Source organism: Gobio gobio, assembly GCF_949357685.1.
Source record: "Gobio gobio genome assembly, chromosome: 14".
Classification (NCBI taxonomy): domain Eukaryota; kingdom Metazoa; phylum Chordata; class Actinopteri; order Cypriniformes; family Gobionidae; genus Gobio; species Gobio gobio.
Genome location: NC_137107.1, coordinates 26528319 through 26550161, shown reverse-complemented (window position 1 = coordinate 26550161; position 21843 = coordinate 26528319). Strand labels below are relative to the sequence as shown.

The following is a 21843-nucleotide window of genomic DNA, read 5'->3' as shown; positions in this document are numbered from 1 at the left end:
TTTTGTCACTGTTAAGTCAAATATCCAAATGTCCGTTTTATATATGATACTTCCTGTCGTTGATTACATTCCCCTCTAGTCGCCGTAGTTCTCAGTGTAATATAACGTGTCGCGCTCTGGCCTGAATCCACTTTTTTGTCCTTAAACGCTCGTTTTTTGGGTCAACAGCTTATAAAAACCGAAATGACAAGGAGGCAGCCTCACGCAATGCAAAGTCGAGACGGTTTGATTGTTTCCCCCCCCTGGTGGGCGTGGTCTTCAGATTATGACGCGTGTCGCTCTGTCTCTATAGGCTACATACATATAACGTAAACATACATTTTTTATTTTGGATGTGATTAATCGATTTGACAGCACAGAACTAGATTATTTTTGGATTATCCCTCTCATAGACTCTAAAATTCAAAATATATGATTTTATATTATATTAAAGAGACAGCATGGCTGTGTTTAAAATTTCATTTTATTTTCTGTTCAATGGTATTAGGCCACGCTGTCTTTTTGAAATTTGACAGAATATTTGACTGTTTTTGGAAATAGAGTCTGTAATCCAGTAAACAATTAGCCTATTTTAGACAATTACAATTACAGGCTATTTTAGGCTAACAACGGTAGGCTGTTCAATTCATGTTTACGTTTGAGCTGAATCACGGATACAATACACATCGAAGTACATAAATAAACTTTTAAAAAAATAATGATAAACAGCTATTGTATATTGGGTACTTAAGGTAATCGTAGGCCTAAAAGAATCACTGAATAGTTTTTTTCCAGTTCGATTCAAATATTCAAACGAACCGATTCTGGGAAACGAGTCGGAGTTCCCATCACACCTATATAAATAGACCAGCTGTTATTTGAGTAAGGGTGAGGGCATAGCCAAACGGAACACCCTGTGCCCATCTACTTTAGACAGATCTGCATTTAGTCTTTATAATGCATGCAATTTCTGTCTCTCGATAGCCTAAGTGTTTTGTTCAAAGTTTAACATAATCAGAGGGCGTTATCCTTAATTCTTCCACAGACGTGTCTGAACACGTACGAGCACCTCGTCAATGTTTATGTTAATCTGCGTAAAGAGTTACAAAAGTCACCGTCCCATATAGGTAAAAACCCTGTGATGTCGAACCCGGTGAGGACTGTTGACGCACACATGACATTTCTGATCTTCAAAAAGCAGGAAAAACTGGTTTGAAGACATTCTCTCCTCTCAGTTTCAGTCGTCTCTCCCGTGATAAGAACATGCTGTTTAACTTTGGTCGCTATTAGAAGATAATGGACACCTATAGGAGAGATTCACCAGTAACTTTACGCACAATCAAGGACCTCCTGGAGTCTCCGCTCAGAACTGAGGAAGGGCACAAACGATTAACTGACGACGGGGATTCAATTTCAAGTCACAACACTGCCATGGACAGAGAGTCTAACAGCTCACAACTGTCCACATTGGATGAGTTGCAAGAACCGCTGACAGTGGATGACAACAGCGATCAAGTTGGGCATTCTGACCCGGACGTGCCCCCGAAGCCCCCTCGGTCATACGTAGATGAAGCGTTACCGGATCTGCTCCGGAGTGGAAGCCCACTCCGACGACGAGTGTCCAGCCCGGTGTCTGCCACGGTGAGTCATGCTTGCGTACAGTGATTCACAATCAGTGAACAACAACAACACGGAACAAAAGGAAAATGAGCTGTAGTCTATATCCTAATGGTGATTTCTGTCATGTATATTATTTTAAATAAAGGGGGATAAACGTAGGCTGTAATTACTTTTTCCATAACAAATAATGGTAACACTTTACAATACGGGTGGACATTGCATTAATTCATGCTTAATTAATGCACAGATAATCATGAGTTAATGTATGACTAACCGATTACTGCATCAGCAACTAATGAAGATTCTATTTGATTAATAGATTAAGTAATCAGTAAATTGTTATTAGTTAAATGTGTCATAATGTATTAATACCTGTAAAAGTAAAAACATATTATATTAACTAATCGTATAAATTCATTAATTACCACAATGGGTCGAAGCCATGCATTTCAGCTACCAGTCTGATTTAATTCATCATTAGCTAACGATTTGCAAAGGTATCATTATGTTATGACTTTACTTGTTGAGGCACATGACTGTATAGCAATTCATATATTACTTAATCTATTAATCATATAGAATGTTCATTTTAGTTATTCATAACTCATGATATTATGTGCATTAGTTAAGCATTATTTAATGCATATTAGTGCACCCGTATTGTAAAGTGCTACCCAAATAATCACGGTCTCCAAACCGGCTGTCTTTCAAGCATTTTAAATACTTGTTTTTATTTTGTTACGATGTAAAAACAAAGTATCAGACATCGGAGCACATATCTGCCAGGGCAGCAGAATAACAGTTTAAAGTATTCAGAAAGTATTATTCATTTTGGGATATTGTAAATGTTATCATTGAAGAAGCAAACCAACAACAAAAGGACGAGATCAATGAGAGGACCAGGTGGCCAGTCATTGTTGAACAAATGTTTATCTAGTTGTTCTTCATTCAGCCAAAGTCTTTTTTAAAGCAACATGACTCCTCAGAGCTAATAATGAACACGAGTGCCCTTGTCCAGGACAAGCTGTCAATGGAATTGTAATAATGTTAAAAAACGAAAACAACAAAGACATTTTTGACACACCAAAACTATATTCGTACATTTAGTGTCAACATTTTTCTACAATCAAATCACTAGGAAGTAAACGTCATCTCAGCTTTGTTTCTGAATGTTTCTTGTTAGTTTCACCGGAATGGCAAGATTCCATCTGTGTCATTTTTTTCTTTCTGAAAATCAAGAATAGCGAGGTTATAAAAGAGACAATACCATATGTTTGCAGATGTGTCAGTCTGATATCATTCTGAGTGGATTTACACATGCACAGGCCATATGAACAAAAAAAGCATGAATGTTGTGCTCATTTAACGCTCTCTCCATGGCTACAGCTGAAGCATGTGAAAAGGGAGGTGGAATTATCTCGGCAGCGCAGTCTGAGGCTCAAGGCTCAGGTGGATAGACTGGAACAACAAAACGACAGCGGACCTGGCTGGAGTGAAAACAGATATCGGGTGAGTCTGTCTTAAAACGACATGCTTTTAAAGGAAGTTAACCTAACCCAGTGTCTTTTTTTAACTTTGTCATGCCACGATTGAAAAGATTCTTTAACAACACCCTCATATAAGTGATGGCAGCTTCTAACAGACTGGATTATGATTTAATTCATGCAATCAGGATTTGTCCTAATTGCATGTTCATTGTTTTTGTGGTGTGTAAAGGTGACAGAGGAGGTTCAGTCTGTTGTAAAGCTGCTACTTCCTCTGACAGTCTTGGAAGCAGCAGAAATCAATCAGCCGTCCCAGGCCAACACTTTAGACACAGCACTGCTTCAGCTGAAGAAGGTGGCCCGCAGCCTCGCCCTTAACCACTCCTCTCAGGTGAGCTTTAGCCACGCCCATCACCTCATATGTGGCACGCCTCTATTTTGAATTTGCACATCCCTCCATTGTAAGGCCTCACGTAACCATTCCATTCACATGCGCCTTATAATTTAGAACAATTGCAGAAATCTTTTAATTGCATTTACCAGTCTGCTAGAACATATTTACGTGATTTAATGTTTTTATACTGTATATTGATGCAGCACCTCTTTTCACCCTCTGCCTGAAACGCTCTATTTTAGTTCCTATCTCTTTAAAGCCTGCCTTTCCAAAAAGCCCAGTCTTCTCTGATTGGTCACCCGCTGCCATCTGTTGTTTATTGGTCAACCACATAGAATGTGTGCCAGAAATGTAACATAGCGATATAACACAATCACTTACCCAACTGTTTATTGAGGGTGGGCAAATGTTGGCATTAGGCTGGCATTATGACATTAATCACAGAAATAATGTCAGGACTACAAACACCAAAGCTTTCTTTCATGTAGATTTTGTACTCTGTAACTTTGCAGATCGTATTCATGCATAATATGTGCCATTTAAAACAAATATACTACCATTGACAGGGAAAGGAGAGGTCTGGGGAAGATTCTGCCATTTTACAGCAAGCTCTGTGGGACAGAGATGAAGCCATTGCAAAGTGAGTTCAGTTGATCACTCGACTAATGTTTGATTTTTTTATTTAATAAACATATGTAAGTTCATCTTTCTTACAATTATTTGTCATAAGAAATATCTGATGGCAAACAATTGTACAGACATATACTGCCATGCTCATAATTTTACATACACCTCGCAGAATCTGCAAAATAATTGGGATCATACAAAATGCTTGTTATTTTTTATTTAGTACTATCCTGAATAAGATATTTTACATAAAATATGTTTACATATAGTCCACAAGACAACCAAAAAAGAGCTGCATTTATAAAAAAATTACCCCGTTCAAAAGTTTACATACCCATGATTCTTAATACTGTGTGTTGTTACCTGGATCAGCCACGGCTGTTTTTTGTTTTGTGATGGTTGTTCATGAGTCCCTTGTTTGTCCTGAGCAGTTAAACTGCCCCATGTTCTTCAGAAAAATCCTTCATGTCCTTCAGTTTTCCAGCATCTTTTGCATATTTGAACCCTTTCCAGCAGTGGTTTTCGGGGGTGAAAACTTTTGAACAGGATGAAGATGTCCAAATTTTCTTACTTTGTTTAAATATCAAGTTTTCATTTAGTACTGCCCTTCCGAAGCAACAGAAGATACTTACATGTTTCCCAGAAAAAAAACAATTAAATTATAATTGACCTTGATCTTCAAATTCAAAATGTTTTCACCCCCGGCTCTTAATGCATCGCGTTTCCTTCTGGAGCATCTGTGAATGTTTGAATCTTTTTTAATAGTTGTGTTTGAGTCCCTCAATTGTCCTCAGTGTGAAAAGATGGATCTCAAAATCATACAGTCACTGCTGTCACAACCATCACAAAAATGGTTGTGGATCATCCAGGTAACAACACAGTATTATGAATCAAGTAATTTTTATAGATTATAGACAACCTTCATGTAAAATATCTTATTCAAGACAGCATTTTGTATGATCCCTCTTTTGTTCAAATAATTAGCATTTTGCCGATTCTGAAAGGGGTAAACTTTTGTGCCATGGAACTGAAGATGGCGCAGACTGATAGGTCCTTGACTCAATCTGCTTGCAATTATCATTCTCTATAGGGCACAGCTGATTCAAATACTTGGTTAGCATTTGCCTTAGCAGTGCAGTGCGTTTTGTTTTCAGAAACCCTTCACCTTCCCCAGCTCCACCTGTATAGATCTGCTATGTGTAATTCATGTGCTAAATTGTACAGCAGCAGCAGCATGTCTTACTTGCTCACAGCAGTGTGCCGTGTATTTATTGGCAGTAGCAAGACCCGTACTTGCTCTGCAGCAGCAATAACAGCAGCAGTGTAGCAGATCTACTCCATCAAGACCAAACATGTCAACACTGTCATATCCACAACTTCGAGAGTTGTCATGACATAAGTATACTTTTTTGTTTTTTAAATGCAGAAAACAAGCAATGGAGACTGAGCTATTGAGAAGCAAGAACGAGTTGATGACACTGAACAACCAACTTCTGGAAGCTGTTCAGAGTCGACTAGAACTGTCCATAGAGCTGGAGGCCTGGAAAGTATGTTTAAATGGTTGCCAATTAATTACAGATTTGAATTACTGATGAAAATGCTAATTACTAAAAATAGAAAAATAATAAAATATTAAAATGGGAGTACATTTATTTTATTTGTATCTGGTCTAGTGAATTAAAGTCTAGTTAAAAAGGGAACAATCAAACATGTTTACCTTGACAGACGAGGTGAATTTTAGTTGTTGAAACATTTTGGAGTCATTATAATTTTAATAAACTTAAATGAGTAAAAAAAAAAAAGCACTAAAAACCAATGAAGTTGTCCTAAAAATACATATTTCAAAATTAACATAATCTAATACTGTGTATGATTGCTATTATTTAATGTAATCAAGGGGTAAGTGTAATCCGTAGGGAGAACAGCTGCTAGGGCTGCATCTCTGCAGGGCTGTCGGATCTGAATCCTGTGTTGCCATCTGGACCGTCTGGTTTTCCTGCAAACCCCTGAAAACACTCATCAATGTGATTTGGCCATGTAAATTTACCTCATGGATGTTCTTAAAAACAGTTGTGTCATGTGTCCTACAGGATGACGTACAGACCATTCTTCATCACCAGCTCCTCAGACAGCAGCAGGAAGAACAGGCCCAGAAGAAGTCTAGAGGGTTCGGTGTTTTGCGGCGCTCAAATAAGCCCCTCCCTCCAAAACCTGAATTTTCTACCCTGATGCCCATGGCTGTGTCGGCCCCCCAGTCGCCTTCAGCAACACAGAGATGGACAGACAAGTTCAGACGTGGAAAAATCGCTACACAAGGACCTGTTGAGTCTCAGCCACAAAGGAGCGACAAAGAGGACAATTTTCAAACAGTTTCTTTGGACTGACGAGGCTGTTTCAGCGATACATAACCTATGGATGATTTTATTGATTGTTCACTGATTCAGATCATATTGCCACATCAAACTTGAGACGACAATCCCAAGGATGTAAATAATATTATAAGTAATGTTATGATGCATATGTGCTTTTCACTGTAGAAGTGATGTTAATGTGATTTTTGTGCTGTGAGAATCTGAGAAGGTTTTGTTGACCTGCAGTCATGAATGACGTGATATTCTGGTCTAATGCCAAGCAATATATCAAGAAAAGGGAATAAAGGTGACAGAGAAACAATAATACATCATTCAAGTCTGATTTATAAGGCTCTTTGGAATAAACCTTTCAGGAACACACAGTTTTCCTTTTCTTTTTTTAAATGTATGATTATTAATCCACATTGGGTTCAATTATGCGCAAAGGCCATTTTGAGGTGGCTTCTGCTAGTGATCACTTTGCATTACACTATTCTGTGATTTTTTTTTGAGTAATGATTCAAATATGCTGATTTGGTGCTCAAGAAAAATGTATTATTATCAATGATGAAAACAGTTGTTAATATTTTTATGTATAACTGCAGTTTTTTAAGGATTCTTTGAGGAAAGTTCAACAGCATTTGTTGAAATAGAAATCTTTTGTAACAAATGTTTTTTTTTTGCCACTTTTGATCAATTTAAAGGCATCCTTGCTGACTATTCATTTTTTACTAACCCCAAACTTTTGAACTGTAGTGTGACTCTAACAGTTCTCGGTTTGCGTGGTGCAATGCATTATTGTAAGTATCGTCTATTTATTTTTTTGTGTATAAACATCTTTTTACTTTGTGCATACTACTATTTTATTTTCCAAAACAGAAAGTTTACCAACCATGTTACTGTATGTAACCACCACATTCTACCTACAGTCAAACCAAAAATTATTCAGACACCAAATATAATTTTTTACTAGTGGGTGCAAGGACACAGGGATGCAAACGGTCAGGACACTTTTTTATTTTCATTTTATAGTATCTTTGCATCTGCCTGAAAACTAATTCTAACAGGTAAGAGGCAAAACAACCCTTTATAAAACACAAAAAAGGATTCAATAGATGTGGGAGCTGAATACATTCTTTATTAACACTGAAAACTGAAGATCCCACTGGTTACAAATGCATCAATATGGGATACTTTGTTCACCACCTGGTAAGTTAAACCCTATATCTTCTGACGTTTAGTCACCAGAATTTCAAGGGCCCGCTTCTTTTGTTTCATGTCTTAACCTTGCCGTTTTTCTTTGATGCATTTTTTTTTTTATTTTTAAATTTTTATTTATTTATTTTTATTACCTTGAAATGTCACTCTTCACAAAACGAGGAAAAAAAAAGAAAAAGATAAAAAAAAGATCAGCCTGAACGGACCTTTTCTTTTTTCTGTAATTGCTGCAAGCTTGGTAATTGGTTGACCTAAATTGGTATTATCTAATAATTGTGTACTTAAATTTAACAGCTGATTGGTTGATTGTAATCCATAGCATGCCTTTCTATCAAAGGTATCAAGATGATTTTGTTCTGACACAGTTCGTGTCATATTTTATTATAATTTTCTAAACTATAGCGAATAACACGTGATAATGTGGGAAAATGTTGAAGGTGTCTGAATAAATTTTGGTTTGACTGTATATGCATGATGGTGGCGGTGCATATCCACTAAAGTTTCTCTTAAAAATGATAATAGCCTTATTAAAAAAAAAAAAATCTTATTCTTCACCATTCAATAACAGTTTAAAGCCCCTGAAAATAAGATGAAAAAGAAACAAATGATACCCTGATACGAATAAAGCAGTTGCTACAGCATTTGTAGTCTATATGGTAAAACTGTCTATAAAGGCAAATCAGTCACATAAGCAGGTTAAAGACATTTATTTAGTAGTAACAAACTGCACACTGATACACTCTGGCATGCAATACACCCTTACAAATTGCTCAACACTGACTCATACTGTTACTCCTGCACAACCACGCACTCTTTCATGACTCGTCATTACTGACACATAAGATCAATAAAACAATGTACACTATGTACTAGTAACAATACATGTAGTACTCTACTTTTAAACAAACAGTACTGCATGAAGCAAGAAGAATAGGGTTGATTCTCTAATTTAGTACAAGGATACATTACTAAGCAGATACTATATTGTTAAAAAAACACATCATAAATGTCTGCATTACTTTCTCAACCGATTCATCTTTTAGTATTGCATACATGTACATTCTTTAAATCAAAGGGCTGTTTCATAAGAAGAAAGGATTTTAAAAATGAAAATACACTGTATTCTCAATATTAATTTCCCAATGACATCCGTTGATACAGGTTTATGAAACGGTCCATTGAATTGCTAAAAGTTCAGTCATAATCTAAAAAAAAAAAAGTTGTTTTCACAGAGTCAATAAAGACCCAACTCATTGTTTTTATCTAGCAGGATAAAGTAGCTGGCAAAAGACATTGCACTAGCACTGCTGATAATCACTGGCAGTAAACTTTAGTTTTGAAAAGCTAATTCTGCAAGATACAGTTCCATGTAAACATAGAAACACAACAAATTGTGCCTGAAAGACTTAACAAGCAACGGCAGTGCTATGATTCTAGTGTTCCACCATCAACATTCAATACAATTATTATGCGACATGAGAGAATACACACTGACATTATGGATACGTCCATTTGCAGCATATTTCTTGATTTATCGATCATTAAGATAAAGTCATAAATATAATATGTAGTATAATATACATTTATATAACCAGTACCGTATATGGATATACAAAATACTTGTGATTTACAAACATCGACACTTTCACAATGAACAAAAATATCCCCTTATAACAGCAGCTTTTATAACGAAGACTGCCAAAACAGTACTACATGTACATTTATTCTTAAATGTGTGCCACACACCACTGTTCGAGTAAAATCTTCCCCTGCTTTGGTACTTTAATAACCATCTAACGGTGATAAATCTACTGATAACTGATAAACCTACTAAGATTAGATGAAAAATGTGCAGAGGTAGGCACATTGTCTGTAATAAAATCACACTAGCATACCTGCAAATGTTCCAAAAAGATAAACTGTGCGGTATCGAATGGCCGAACAACAACCAAAACAGGTCTTTTATCACACACTTATATATTTGATCGATTTATTGATTTTGTTAAATACAGAACAAGGGGTTTGAAAGAAAAAAAAGAGGACCCAGGGCCAAAAAAAAAAAAAAGATCTCAGGTAAAACAGTTAAGTTTATCCTTGATTACAGACATGTAGTTCTGTCAGCATAATTTCTGATGCTCTGAAAGGTTTGTCTGCTGTAAAGCCATACAAAACTGTTTTAATAAATCACCTACGGTCACACTTTACTTTTTGCCTCAAACTCCTAATTTGCTGCTTATTAATAGTTAATAAGGTAGTTGTTGTAGTGGCTAAGTTTCGGTATGGGGTAGGATTAAGGGATGATGAATATGATCATGAATACGATCATATGTGCTTTATAAGTACTATTAAACAGCCAATATCCTAGTAATATGCATGCTAATGAGCAACTAGTTAATAGTGAGAACTAAATTGTTACCCACCTACCTTATAACACAACAGAACAACAGAAACGAACCTAGTATGCCCTATAGCACCAATTATTAAAAATTACATTTTTACAAACAACTCAAATTTCTGTTTCAAGAAAAAGAGTAACAATTCTTGGCTGCGTGTCAAAGTGTTGTGGTCTTACTGGATCTAAAGATGAGACTGTGAGAGACGCTTTCAGCTTGCGAAAAGTCACACGCTGTTGCATAGACATCTTTGTATTTGTTATCAGAGCACAGAGAAAGAGTGTTCATGTCTACAATATGCATAAAACGGTTTAATAATAATAAAAAAAAAGGAAAATTGAAAATTAATCCAATTATCATTTAGCTATGAAGCTAAAATATTGTTTTAATTTTTAATCAAAATATAAAAAATAAAAACAAATCTAGTTCAATTATCATACAAGTTATGAAGGTAAAGTATTGAAAGAAAAAGAAAAAAAGCCACTGGATCCACTGTTTTGTAAAAACTATGAACAAATGTCCTTGATTGAATGTCACTGCCAGATTTCTATATATCTTTTTGATAAAATAGTAATTGATGTACTATGTTAAGCCACAGTGCAAATACCACATATGAGAAATATGAGTCCACTAACTATCAGGAATTATATAACGGTGCAATTGTGCATTATAAGGTAAGAGACTACATTTAACTGAATCAAAGTTATCTTGGTCTATACCCTTACAATTCATTCACTTTAATCATAGGGCCCACCTGTACATATTCTCTCCTGAGACGAGGACTATGATTGTAAGAACGTGATTATGGAGCTGATGAAATCCAAAGGCTTGTCAGCGTGAATCCAGTGACTGGCATCTGGGATGTACTGGATATCAGCACTAGGAAAAAGTCGCTGGATTTCAGGGTAATCATCCGAGCTAAAAGGATAACCAAGGAGTACAAGGCAGGAAAACAGATACAGACTTAAATAAACATGCATTTAAAACACTTCTAATATATTTAAGTGTCAGAAAGAGATCAAATTAAGCATTATGATGCACATATGTACAAGTAGGGATTTAAAGGGGTGGTAAACCATGATTTCACTATTCTAACTTTAGCTAACGTGTAATGTTGCTGCTTGAGCATAAACAACATCTGCAAAGTTTCAACGTTCAAAGTTTAAAGCAAAGGGAGATATTTGCTTTTAAAGAAATCAGTTTCTAAGAACTACAGCAAACGGCCAGTAGGCGACTACACACATTCCTCCAGGGTTGGTGACATCAACAGGCTCAATATTTACATAAACCCCTCCTCCGAGAATATTAAATAAGGGGGGGTGAGGCCATTTTGTATCGCGGCGCTGTTGTGGTATAGTAGGCTGGAGTGTTGTTGCCGCGATGCTGAGGAAACGCTGTTATTTTCATCCGGATTGCAGGTCTGGGGCACTTGCTCTGTTCAGCAGTCCTTGGGACGGGGGTGCGTTGCAGAGCGTTTAACATACAGCATGTTATATGCACGTGTGTTTGAGTCAGCGGGGAATCAGGCGCGCGCAGGGCTCCCTGCAGCACATCTAACAGAGGAAAACATCCACCGTCTTCGCGATTTCAATGCCAGATTTGCACAACGTCAGCTGCGTGAAAAAAACACTGCCGGTGCGTGGATGCACGACGCGCGCGCTGCACATTTCACGGAGGACAACACGATCTTCCACAAACTTCGCGAGTTCAATACAGGATATGCACAACGGCTTGTCCTGAAAGCTGGATTTACAAACAGAAGCTGTTCACGGGCCACAACCTGTAAGTCTGATTTATTTTTCATCGATGTGTTTTCCTGTAATAGGTTGTAGCAAGGAAGTAAACAGATGACAACGCTGTTCTGCAAACCAGTCTGTTAAATGCTCATTCATACTTAACGTTATCCGACGAACACCTAACGTTACAAACATTAACGTTAAAATCTCAACAGCGAACCTGGCATTAGTGTAAATGATTCTTTGAGTAGAGCTTTTATGTGTTGTTTATCTACAGGCATGCTAAACATGGTTCTGTGTGTGATTTGGCTAACTTACTAGTTAAAGCCAGTGCTTAGTGTTTGTTTTGGGTTAGTTCTTGCGACAGATATTTGGCTATAATCGTTCTAAAAATACAAAAGTTAAAGTGCCATTCAGTAGCGATCATTATAGATCCGCAGTCTTTACTCTCGAGGACTGAACAGGTTCTGCTTGATCATCTTCATTCAAATGTTCTGGGTCTGATTCGGGCTCAGATTGGTGTGGTTTTATTGACGCCGTTGTTTCTAATGCTGCTTTCACGTGCTCTCGGAATTATCGTAAATACGAGTTTCCTAGGTAAACATTGCACATGAACGCCCTCACATTATGAAACTTGAATGCTATGAGCTCGTAATCACGACTTCAGAAATCGGAATTATCAAATTTCCGATAGCACGTGAAGGCAGCATAATACTGAACAGCCTCCGGTAAGGGGCGTGACGTTTCCGACGTGCACTGCGGTTAGCGAATCACAACACACTGGGCCAGCTAACCAATCTGAGCCCACTGCGTATTTTTGAGGGACTGGCTTCATACAACCCGGAAAGCATCAGACCGTTTTACAAGGAGGGACAGAGCAGTGTAGAATAAAGGTCAAATATATGAAAAATAAGGCAATTTTTTTTTAAACGAAGCATGAACACATGTTACAATGCACCCCACAAACACAGTCAAGCCTTCAAAAGAATGTGTTTTACCACCCCTTTAAAGAAAGTAATTACCTTATGTAGGCTGAACTACTGCCACCCAAGAAAAGAGTTGGACCCTCATAGGTGGTATTAAAACCAGGAAAACCCATGAGGTCCTCTAGGTGGTTTGAGATGGCTTCCAGGTTAATCCTCCACCCATAGGCACCATTTTGCTCCTCCAGGTTAGTGAGGAGGAACTGACGAACAGAACGCTCCTGCAAACAACACAAATGTGGGTGATTACAATGAAGTACGTTCCAGTTAGTTCACCCAAAAATGAAAATTCTGTCATTAATTACTTACCCTCATGTCGTTCGACACCCGTAAGACCTCTGTTGATCTTCGGAACACAAATGAAGATATTCTAGTTGAAATCTGATGGCTCTGAAAGGCCTCCATTGGCACAATGCACGGTTCACTCTCAAGACCCTTAAAAGGTACTAAAGACGTTGTTACAAATTCCCTCTCACTACAGTGGTTCTACAATAACTTTTTGAAGCGACGAGAATAGTTTTTGTGCGCTAAAAAACCCTAAATAACGACTTATATAGTGATGACGATTTCAAAACACGGCATCATGAAGCTTCGAAGCGTTATGAATCAGTGAGTCGAATCATGATTCGGATCGCGTGTCAAACCGCCAAACTGCTGAAATTTGGCGATCCAAACTGCTGATTCGACTCACTGATTCATAACGCTTCGAAGCTTCATGATTCCGTGCTTTGAAATCGTCATCACTATATAAGTCGTTATTTAGGGTTTATTTGCGCACAAAAACTATTCTCGTTTTAAAGTTATTGTAGAACCACTGTAGTGAGATGGACTTTGTAACGACGTCTTTAGTACCTTTTAAGGGTCTTGAGAGTGAACCGTGCCATTGTGCCGATGGAGGCCTTTCAGAGCCATCAGATTTCAACTAAAATATCTTAATTTGTGTTCCAAAGATGAACGAAGGTCTTACGGGTGTCGAACGACATGAGGGTAAGTAATTAATGACAGAATTTTCATTTTTGGGTGAACTAATCCTTTAAGTATATACAGTATAAGGCATGTGTGTGGACATGGTTACCCTAACTATTTTCCTGAGCTGGTCTTCAGCCAGTCTTCGTGCCGTGGAACGTGGGATATTACTGGCTATCTTCACCTCTTTCATTGCCTGAATGTAGGCATGGAAATTGGTACGGGCTGACGTCTGAGAGGGACTGATATCCACAACAACCAACCCTTCCACTAAATCAGGCTGAATTAGAGAGACAAAATAAAAATGACTGTAATAACTGTCAATGGAGGGACAGAAAGATTAAAAAAAAAAAAATCTTAATTTGTGTTCCTAAGATGAAAGAAAGTCATTAATGACAGAATTTTCATTTTTGGGTGAACTAACCCTTTGAGAGACTTATTGACCTTTTCAGCATGTTGGTTGCCGCACATGACTTTGATTTAGGATGCAAAAAAATCTAATATATAATACCTAAAAATTGTACTGCTTATTTTTTAACACCACTTTTCTTTTAATGTGTTTTTTTTCCCTCTTCATTATGATATCAGGATGACTGTATCACCCTGACTAATTAATGTATTAAACATATCATCATTTAATTGCATTTTTTTATGTATTATTGAATAAGTTAATAGATCGCCATGAGATTCATGTCACTGACCCTTTGGCCTACTATTAGATGTTTCAATGGGATACAAATTGTGGGTGCATGAAAGAAATTATACAGCATGTGATACCTGTGATAGAGCTGTCGTCATTGCAACCTTGCCCCCCATGCTGTGTCCAATCAGAACACACTTCCCAATGTGCAGTTGTTCAAGCAGATGCGTCAGATCGTAAGTCATTGCTTCGTAGGTCAAAACAGGACTGTGTGGGCTTTTGCCATGGTTACGAGCATCTACTGTCAGCACCTAACTGGACAAAGTACAGTCAGGACACTCGCACAGACTCTTCTGAACAACCCACAGCACCTAAAAACCACTGGAGAAACTGGAAGCATACCTTCCTGTCTGTCCGCTCCACCAGGGACTTGGCTATGGAGTGAAAGTTTGACTTGCTCCCAAATAAGCCATGAAGAAACACCAATGGCGTGCTGTCTCCTTTCCCATCGTACACATCGTAGGTCAAGTTTATAGCACTAAGTAGAAAACATTATAATCATTTTAACTGTAGACTACTTTAGACTACAAAAATGCTACAATAAAAAACTAAAAAATAGGTTAATATACAGGGAAAAGCTGTGATAGATCTATCCTTACATTTCTTGTAATTTAACAGTAAAGTACTGTTAGATGTACCATTTTCAGAAGTAAAGAAAAGAACAAATCATATAATTTACAGTGGAAAGCCATCAACTGACATTCCCAGAATTCTGCGTGACACTTCACATTTGATTTTTCATTGTAATGATTATGTTTCTTCTTAGTTTTTGTTATAATTTATGTACATTAGGGTTTTATGCTACATCTTTTTTTGCAAAAAGTAATGTTCACTGCATTATTTTAGTATTGTGTGTCAACATGATGGTGTTTTGTATTTGTGAGCATGACACGGTGTACCATCTATTAGTATTTACCTCAACTAATGTAAAGGCTACTTGTGATTAACCTCCTGTGTTATTATGGTGCATGTCAGTATATTTCCAGTATATGTTTCTAAATTGTAAATTACAGTTGTCAATAGTACAATTCTCAGGTTGTTCTGTAAATATGTTTACGCTGTATTCTTTCTAACTTATTCTGGCAACCACAGTTTTTGGACTCATGGCCTTGTTTATAGAACCATGACTAAAGAGCTCTATCTAATGTATAACTTTATTAACGTGATCATCACTTGTAAAAGACAACAACAACAACAACAAAAACAAAACATAAGATGTATAATTAGCCATTTTGCTCTGGTTTTACTAATTTTACCCCCTTAATAAAACTACCAACAACTGGCTAATTTGCTAATGCGCTACAGAATGCTCAGATAACCACTTTAAAATAAAGTAAATGTAACTTTTTTTTACTGCAACAGTCCTCCCTCACACATGCATTCCATGTAATTAACAATATTTGAACCGGAAGATTAAAAATGATGTACCTGGCGGCTCGCACGCTGTCAGTGCCAGCACTGTCCAGTCGCGAGACTCCACTGGAAAAATCCCGAAATCCCGTTACAGATAAACATGACGACGTGCCACAAAGCACTCCCCGTGTTAAAATACGGCACACAGCACTCATGGAAAAATTTGACATGCTAAAACCTGTGTCCGGGCTTCATTCATTCATTCGACCGGGGTAGGCGACTTTAAAGGTCGTGATGTTGTTTAGCTAACACTAGGGAAGCCGCACTACAGGGTTGCCAGATCTTTCTGTAAAAATAAAACAAACCCAGAATCATTGAAACGTATATAAAACATACATTACAATACGGTTAAAATGCTTTTATCTGCAACAAAAAAATATTTTCAATACTTTTGCAAAAGTTATTAAAATGTTTCACATATACAACTGCTATCCAAATTAATAACTAACAGTTACATGCTATCTTGCACACACACCTATAATACTACGCTTTACACATCATTCGAGAAGTGGGAAAGCACTTGCAATTATAAAATCACGACTATGTTTGATAATATTGAATGATGTATCTATAATGTGACATTTATAAGCAACTTTATGGAAAACAACAACAACAACCCGAAAGTCGTACAAAATAAGCGGTCATGGCAACACTACCGCACGAGAGCCCAGATTGGGCGTGATGTCACTACGTCGTGCGTCTATAATGCCTGCTGCAACGATATTAAAATTTAATATACCACACCTTTAGAAACAATATTTAGTGTATTCCATATGAACGTATAGGCCTACGAGAGACAATCAAAGTATATGAGAAAATAAAACAAAGAGAGGAAAATGGTAATCTATAGGCCTAAACCTACCCATCACACACACACACACACACACACACACACACACACACACACACACACTGTCGCTAAACCTACCCATCACACACACACATAAGCATACAAGGCAAGCACATTTCATTTACAGTGGCAATTCAAAGTGCTTTACACAGAAACTGAATTAAAATATGTATGGGGAGGACATATATATAGGCCTATAGAAATATGGAAATGGAAAATGGAGAGTCAGGTTCGCGATTTTACTATTTATATTTGTCAGGTAGGCTAACTGCGTTTAAACCGATTTAAACAATATTGCTGCAAGGGCCATGCTGACAAATCTTCCTAGCCTAACAGGGCTAACTTTAAAAATATTTGTCAGGTAACTGTGCGTTTAAACAGTACCTTTGCAGACAAATCTTTCTGGAACCACCTTGCTAAATGGATCGCCCTCGCGCCGTCCTCTGCTATAGCAGAAAAATGATGTCAAAATTTGTAGCCTGCCTTTAGGGGAAGTCTACAACAGCTTGTCATTGGGGCAGTACCCTTAAAAGGACTATTTTGTACTTTTTTTGTACTCCTTTTTTACATATTAGTACCTCATAGTTTACATATTAGTAGGCCTACCTTTAAGGAACTAGTCTACATTTTTGTGGTAAAAAAAAAAAAACAAGAAGAAGAAGTTACAAATATGTCTTTTTAAGTGTACTGTCCCAGTGATAATTTGTTGTCGCCTACCCCTAAATAAAGGTAAAAATTTGACACCTTTTTTATCTGTGTGTATGAACCTAGCATATTACCAGATGGTGGCGCCACAAACCAAGACAACAGACAACAGTGTTTGTTTCGGCTTTCATGCATTACAAAGGGGGAAAAAAACAAAGCGTTCAAAAACAACTATTGAAAACTATTAGAAAGATTGCATGCATTACAAAGAAAAGAACAGGTAATTCAAAAAATATTGAAAACAAATTTTATGCTGAAACTTTAAATCAGAAAAGCTCTAAGCATTGAGATTTTAGCAACCCATATCTATAAAAATAAGATATTTTGAAGAACGTTTGTAACCAAGCAGATAGAGCAACCATTGACTACCATAGTATTTTTTCCCCTATGGTAGTCAATGGTTGCTCTATCTGCTTGGTTACAAACATTCTTCAAAACATCTTCTTTTGTGTTCAGCAAAACAAAGAAACTCATACAGTTTTGGAACAACTTGAGGGCGAGTAAATTATGACAGAATTTTCATTTTTGGGTGAACTATCCCTTTAATTCAGGTAAACATACCTTGACAGACAGTTATCAATAATAATGTAAGTTGAACTTTATCACTTCAACATTTTCAGTATATGGCAAAAAAAAAAGATTGTGATTTTAACTGTAAAAGACTAAAATATGCTACAGTGAAAAACAGTTAATTGGTTAACAGAAAGTTTCCGTACTATATACAATGAATAACTGTAATAGATCTAACCTTACATTTAATTACTGATAAAATACTGTTTTTGGAAGTGAAAAAGAACTAGCCATTGTGTAATTTACAGTGAAAAAAAAACGTAAATTGACATTCCCAGAATTCCCTGCGTGACACATTTGATGTATTTGCATTGAAATAACTATGTTTCTTTTTTTTCTAATCAGTTATGTAGGCCTATAGAGTTTTATGTTACATCTAAAGTTGGTAAATTAATGTTTATTGCATTTTTTTAATTGCATGTGTGTTACCATGATGGCGTTTAGTGTTTGTGTGTATATGACCTTCCATATATTGTATCGTCGTTCTAAAAACTGTTTGTGATGAGCTTAGAATCATCATGTGACTCATCACCACTGTGTTTGGTGGTTGTCAGTATATCAAAGGGACATACGAGATATTACTTTTTCATAGGTTGGTAATTTAACATTATTTCAGTTAATGAAATATGTTTTTATTTCTGTAAATTTAACTTAAATATTTACTGTGTACACATAATTATTACATTATGAACCTTTAAATTATACAGTTTTGAACTGTAAAATAGACAGTAAACTAAGTGGTCTCCCGTAAAACCTTAAATGTTGCCACCGTATTTTTTACAGTAAAGTTCTGGCAACCACAGCTGCTGTTTTTTTTTACCATAATTATTTTTTACAGTTTAGAAAATATATAGGACTGTGTCAAAACACCTCCGCCAATAAGGAAATGAGAACAGAAGTTTTGCATTGCATGCGGTATCGTCAGCTGACATCAGTCCTTTGTTGATATAATAGACATGCTGAGATGGATGAGCTAAAGATTTTCATATCATGATCACAAACACGCTTTCATCAACGTTCACAATTACTGGCACAAGCAGCACCCACAAAATTTGACAATAATATTTAACTTTGCCCCAAAAAACAAACATGTTTTGATATGCAGATAAGTAAGGGAAGTCTTCACACAATGGCCAAAATATTCCACAGCAAAAATAATGTTCTAGAAAATGAAAAGAAGAAGCATATGATCCTCAAATGAAACCTCATTAAATGACACATGGGAAGTTAAAAGACCATAACTTTAAGGGTTTATGAAAGAAAATACTGTAAGTAACCTATTGTTAAATAATACAATAAGTATTTATAGTGTCATAGTCTAACCCAAACCCATAATATACTGTGTAATCTGGAAAAAGAATTTAATTCATGCAAAAGGACTAACTTACTACCCTCTACTGAATGACGGAAATGCTTGCCTTTCTAACTTAAACCAGTAACTAAACGTGTTTTACATTCACTGGATATACTATTACACCTTAGTTTTGTCATATAAGGTTATTTAGGGTTAACATTCCCCTCTCTTATTTCAGAAAATTTAAGAGGGCCAAGTGCTTTTTGTTTATGTGCATCTAAAGAGAAAGTGACAGGGTGAGAGCGTCCTCCTCATGTCTGCTGCTATAGGCAACACAGCAGTGGGGATAAAGCAGCAAAGCAACAGTAACCATGGTGAGGAGGACACATGCAGGAGGGTAACTCACAAGATGAAAATGTTAGATAGCACCACTGAATACTGATATGTGGTTTGAGTGTGATCTCTGAAATGATTTTATAGGTGCACCTAACAGGCAAAACTGATCTGTTTCTTTCTGCGCTGTTTTTAACAAAATAGACGACGTTCGCGGAAATCTAACATGGGGATGTCACTGCACAATTTGTCCGCTTATGATCACAAGACCTTGGATGACGCACCTTGATTCTAAAAACTGGGGCACGTTCAAGCTCAAACCGGTGAACAACGTTTTGCTACGGTTTCTGAGTTGAACGACATGTTTCCTGAAAACGGTGTGCAACGGGGTTTGAGATACGATTTCTCTTGTTTGGTGGGTGTTTAGGCCTATGTCAGCCCAATTAGCAGCAACATGTAGCCTATATAAACCACGCGGTATTAAAGAGACAGTTCGCATAATAGGTCCAAGTAAAGTTTACAAATGTGTCCGCTGCAGCTCAGTATATGCAACGATTAAGAAGATATTAGACGACATAATTGTTGTAAGAGTTTTATAGTAAAAATATAGCATATCAACATGATGACACAACCAAGTTGTGTTCCAACTTTGAAGTTGATATCACAAAAAAAAAGTCCCCATGAGATTTTGTTTAGGTGCTATACCACAAATAGCCATCGAGTGTCATCCACATTACATTGATTGTTTTTTTTTTAATGCATTTTCCTGTAAATTTCTGTCCAAATAACACATCCATCACAAAACAGTCAATTATGGAACAGCCAAATATGGAACTTTGAGACTCAGACCTTTCCGACGATATGTGTTTTGTCAATATTAGAAAAGATTTTGATTATAAAGTAGGCCTAGTTAAAATACATTTTGTAATACGTCATGCCACTCACTAGGGGAGGAGCCCGCTAGAAGAATTTAGAGTACTGTTTCCATGGTAAGGCAACGTCTGATTTCACAACGGTTTTCATAGGATGAATTTTGAGTTTGTAAGCTTTTGAATGATACCTAATTTATGATAATTAATAAAATGTATGATACGAAAAAAGGCGATCAAAAAAGAGCAGTTAACCCTCTGGTGCTCTTGGGTCATTTGACGGAACATTTTCTGTTTTTAAATTTTAAGAATCACAGCTTCATCGGAATGATATGAAACTTGGTGACTTTTCTAGCATTAGGTATGTAAACTCACACAAAAATTGGGGTCATGATTCGAGCATGCTAATTAGTCGTAAAAAAAAAAAAGTAGCGTTCATTGTCTTCGACCGACCATAGGAAATGAATGGGAAATCGGCAAAAACACAAAAATTCTCAGAATATTTGTGTGTACAATCTACAAATTGGCCACGATGCTGAAAAAAAGTAGACAGCAGCAAAGGGTTGACACTCTAAAACATCAAGAGTGTGATATTGACACATCCACTCACACACACACACACACACACACACACACACACACACACACACACACACACACACACACACACACACACACACACACACACACACACACACACACACACACACACACACACACACACACACACACACACACACACACACACACACACACACACACACACACACACACACACACACCTATGAAAAACTGAACCTATGAACCACATTTTGAATTTTTAAAAATCACAGCTTCATCAGAATGATATGAAACTTGGTGAATTTTCTAGCATCAGGCATGTAAACACACACACACAAAATTGAGGGCATGATTCGAGCATGCTAAGTGGTCGTAAAAAAAAATACTCCCACTTGTGCTCTTCGGTCAAAAATGGCCACCATAGGAAATTAATGGGAAATCTGCAAAAACACAAATTCATAGAAAAAAAATCTATATTTCTAACAACAACAAAAAAAATCTAAAACTTTATAATAAATAGTATTTGAGATTTTTTTAATATATATTCAAATCCATCAAAAAAAAAAAAGTAAAAATTAAATGTGTTCAAAAGAGAACTAGGGAATTCTCAAGCCTCTCCAGAGACCTCTAGTGATTACACCCATGGTTGAATTCCAAAAGAGGGCGCTAATCTGCCTTCAAAAAAAATATTACTAGTCTCTATTTTAACCTGAAATACTGCAATAATAATAAAAAAAAAATTGTATAATGTAAAAATATTATTGAAGAAAAATTAATTGCATTGGTTTTACTGGGGT

At 36.7% G+C, this 21843-nt stretch overlaps 2 protein-coding genes across 3 annotated transcripts; one reads left to right on the top strand and one right to left on the bottom strand.

The window, feature by feature from the left end:
* The first annotated feature begins 869 nt into the window (after positions 1-869).
* Positions 870-7827, top strand: bicdl2l (bicaudal-D-related protein 2-like). The gene is made up of 6 exons (XM_079834355.1): positions 870-1620; positions 2986-3108; positions 3316-3474; positions 4044-4117; positions 5531-5651; positions 6195-7827. Exons 1-6 carry the CDS (start codon positions 1276-1278, stop codon positions 6486-6488), a joined length of 1116 nt encoding a protein of 371 aa, XP_079690481.1. The 5' UTR covers positions 870-1275; the 3' UTR covers positions 6489-7827.
* Positions 7828-8357: 530 nt separating this feature from the next.
* abhd11 (abhydrolase domain containing 11) lies at positions 8358-16150 on the bottom strand. 2 transcript variants are annotated; one of them, XM_079834361.1, is made up of 6 exons: positions 15880-16150; positions 14794-14929; positions 14529-14702; positions 13861-14031; positions 12825-13006; positions 8358-10984 (listed from the first exon to the last, which is right to left on the bottom strand). In XM_079834361.1, exons 1-6 carry the CDS (start codon positions 16032-16034, stop codon positions 10849-10851), a joined length of 954 nt encoding a protein of 317 aa, XP_079690487.1. In that variant the 5' UTR covers positions 16035-16150; the 3' UTR covers positions 8358-10848. The 2 variants fall into 2 exon arrangements, with proteins under 2 accessions (XP_079690487.1, XP_079690488.1); XM_079834362.1 differs by having other exon boundaries at positions 8365-10984; positions 13867-14031; positions 15880-16133.
* Positions 16151-21843: the final 5693 nt, after the last annotated feature.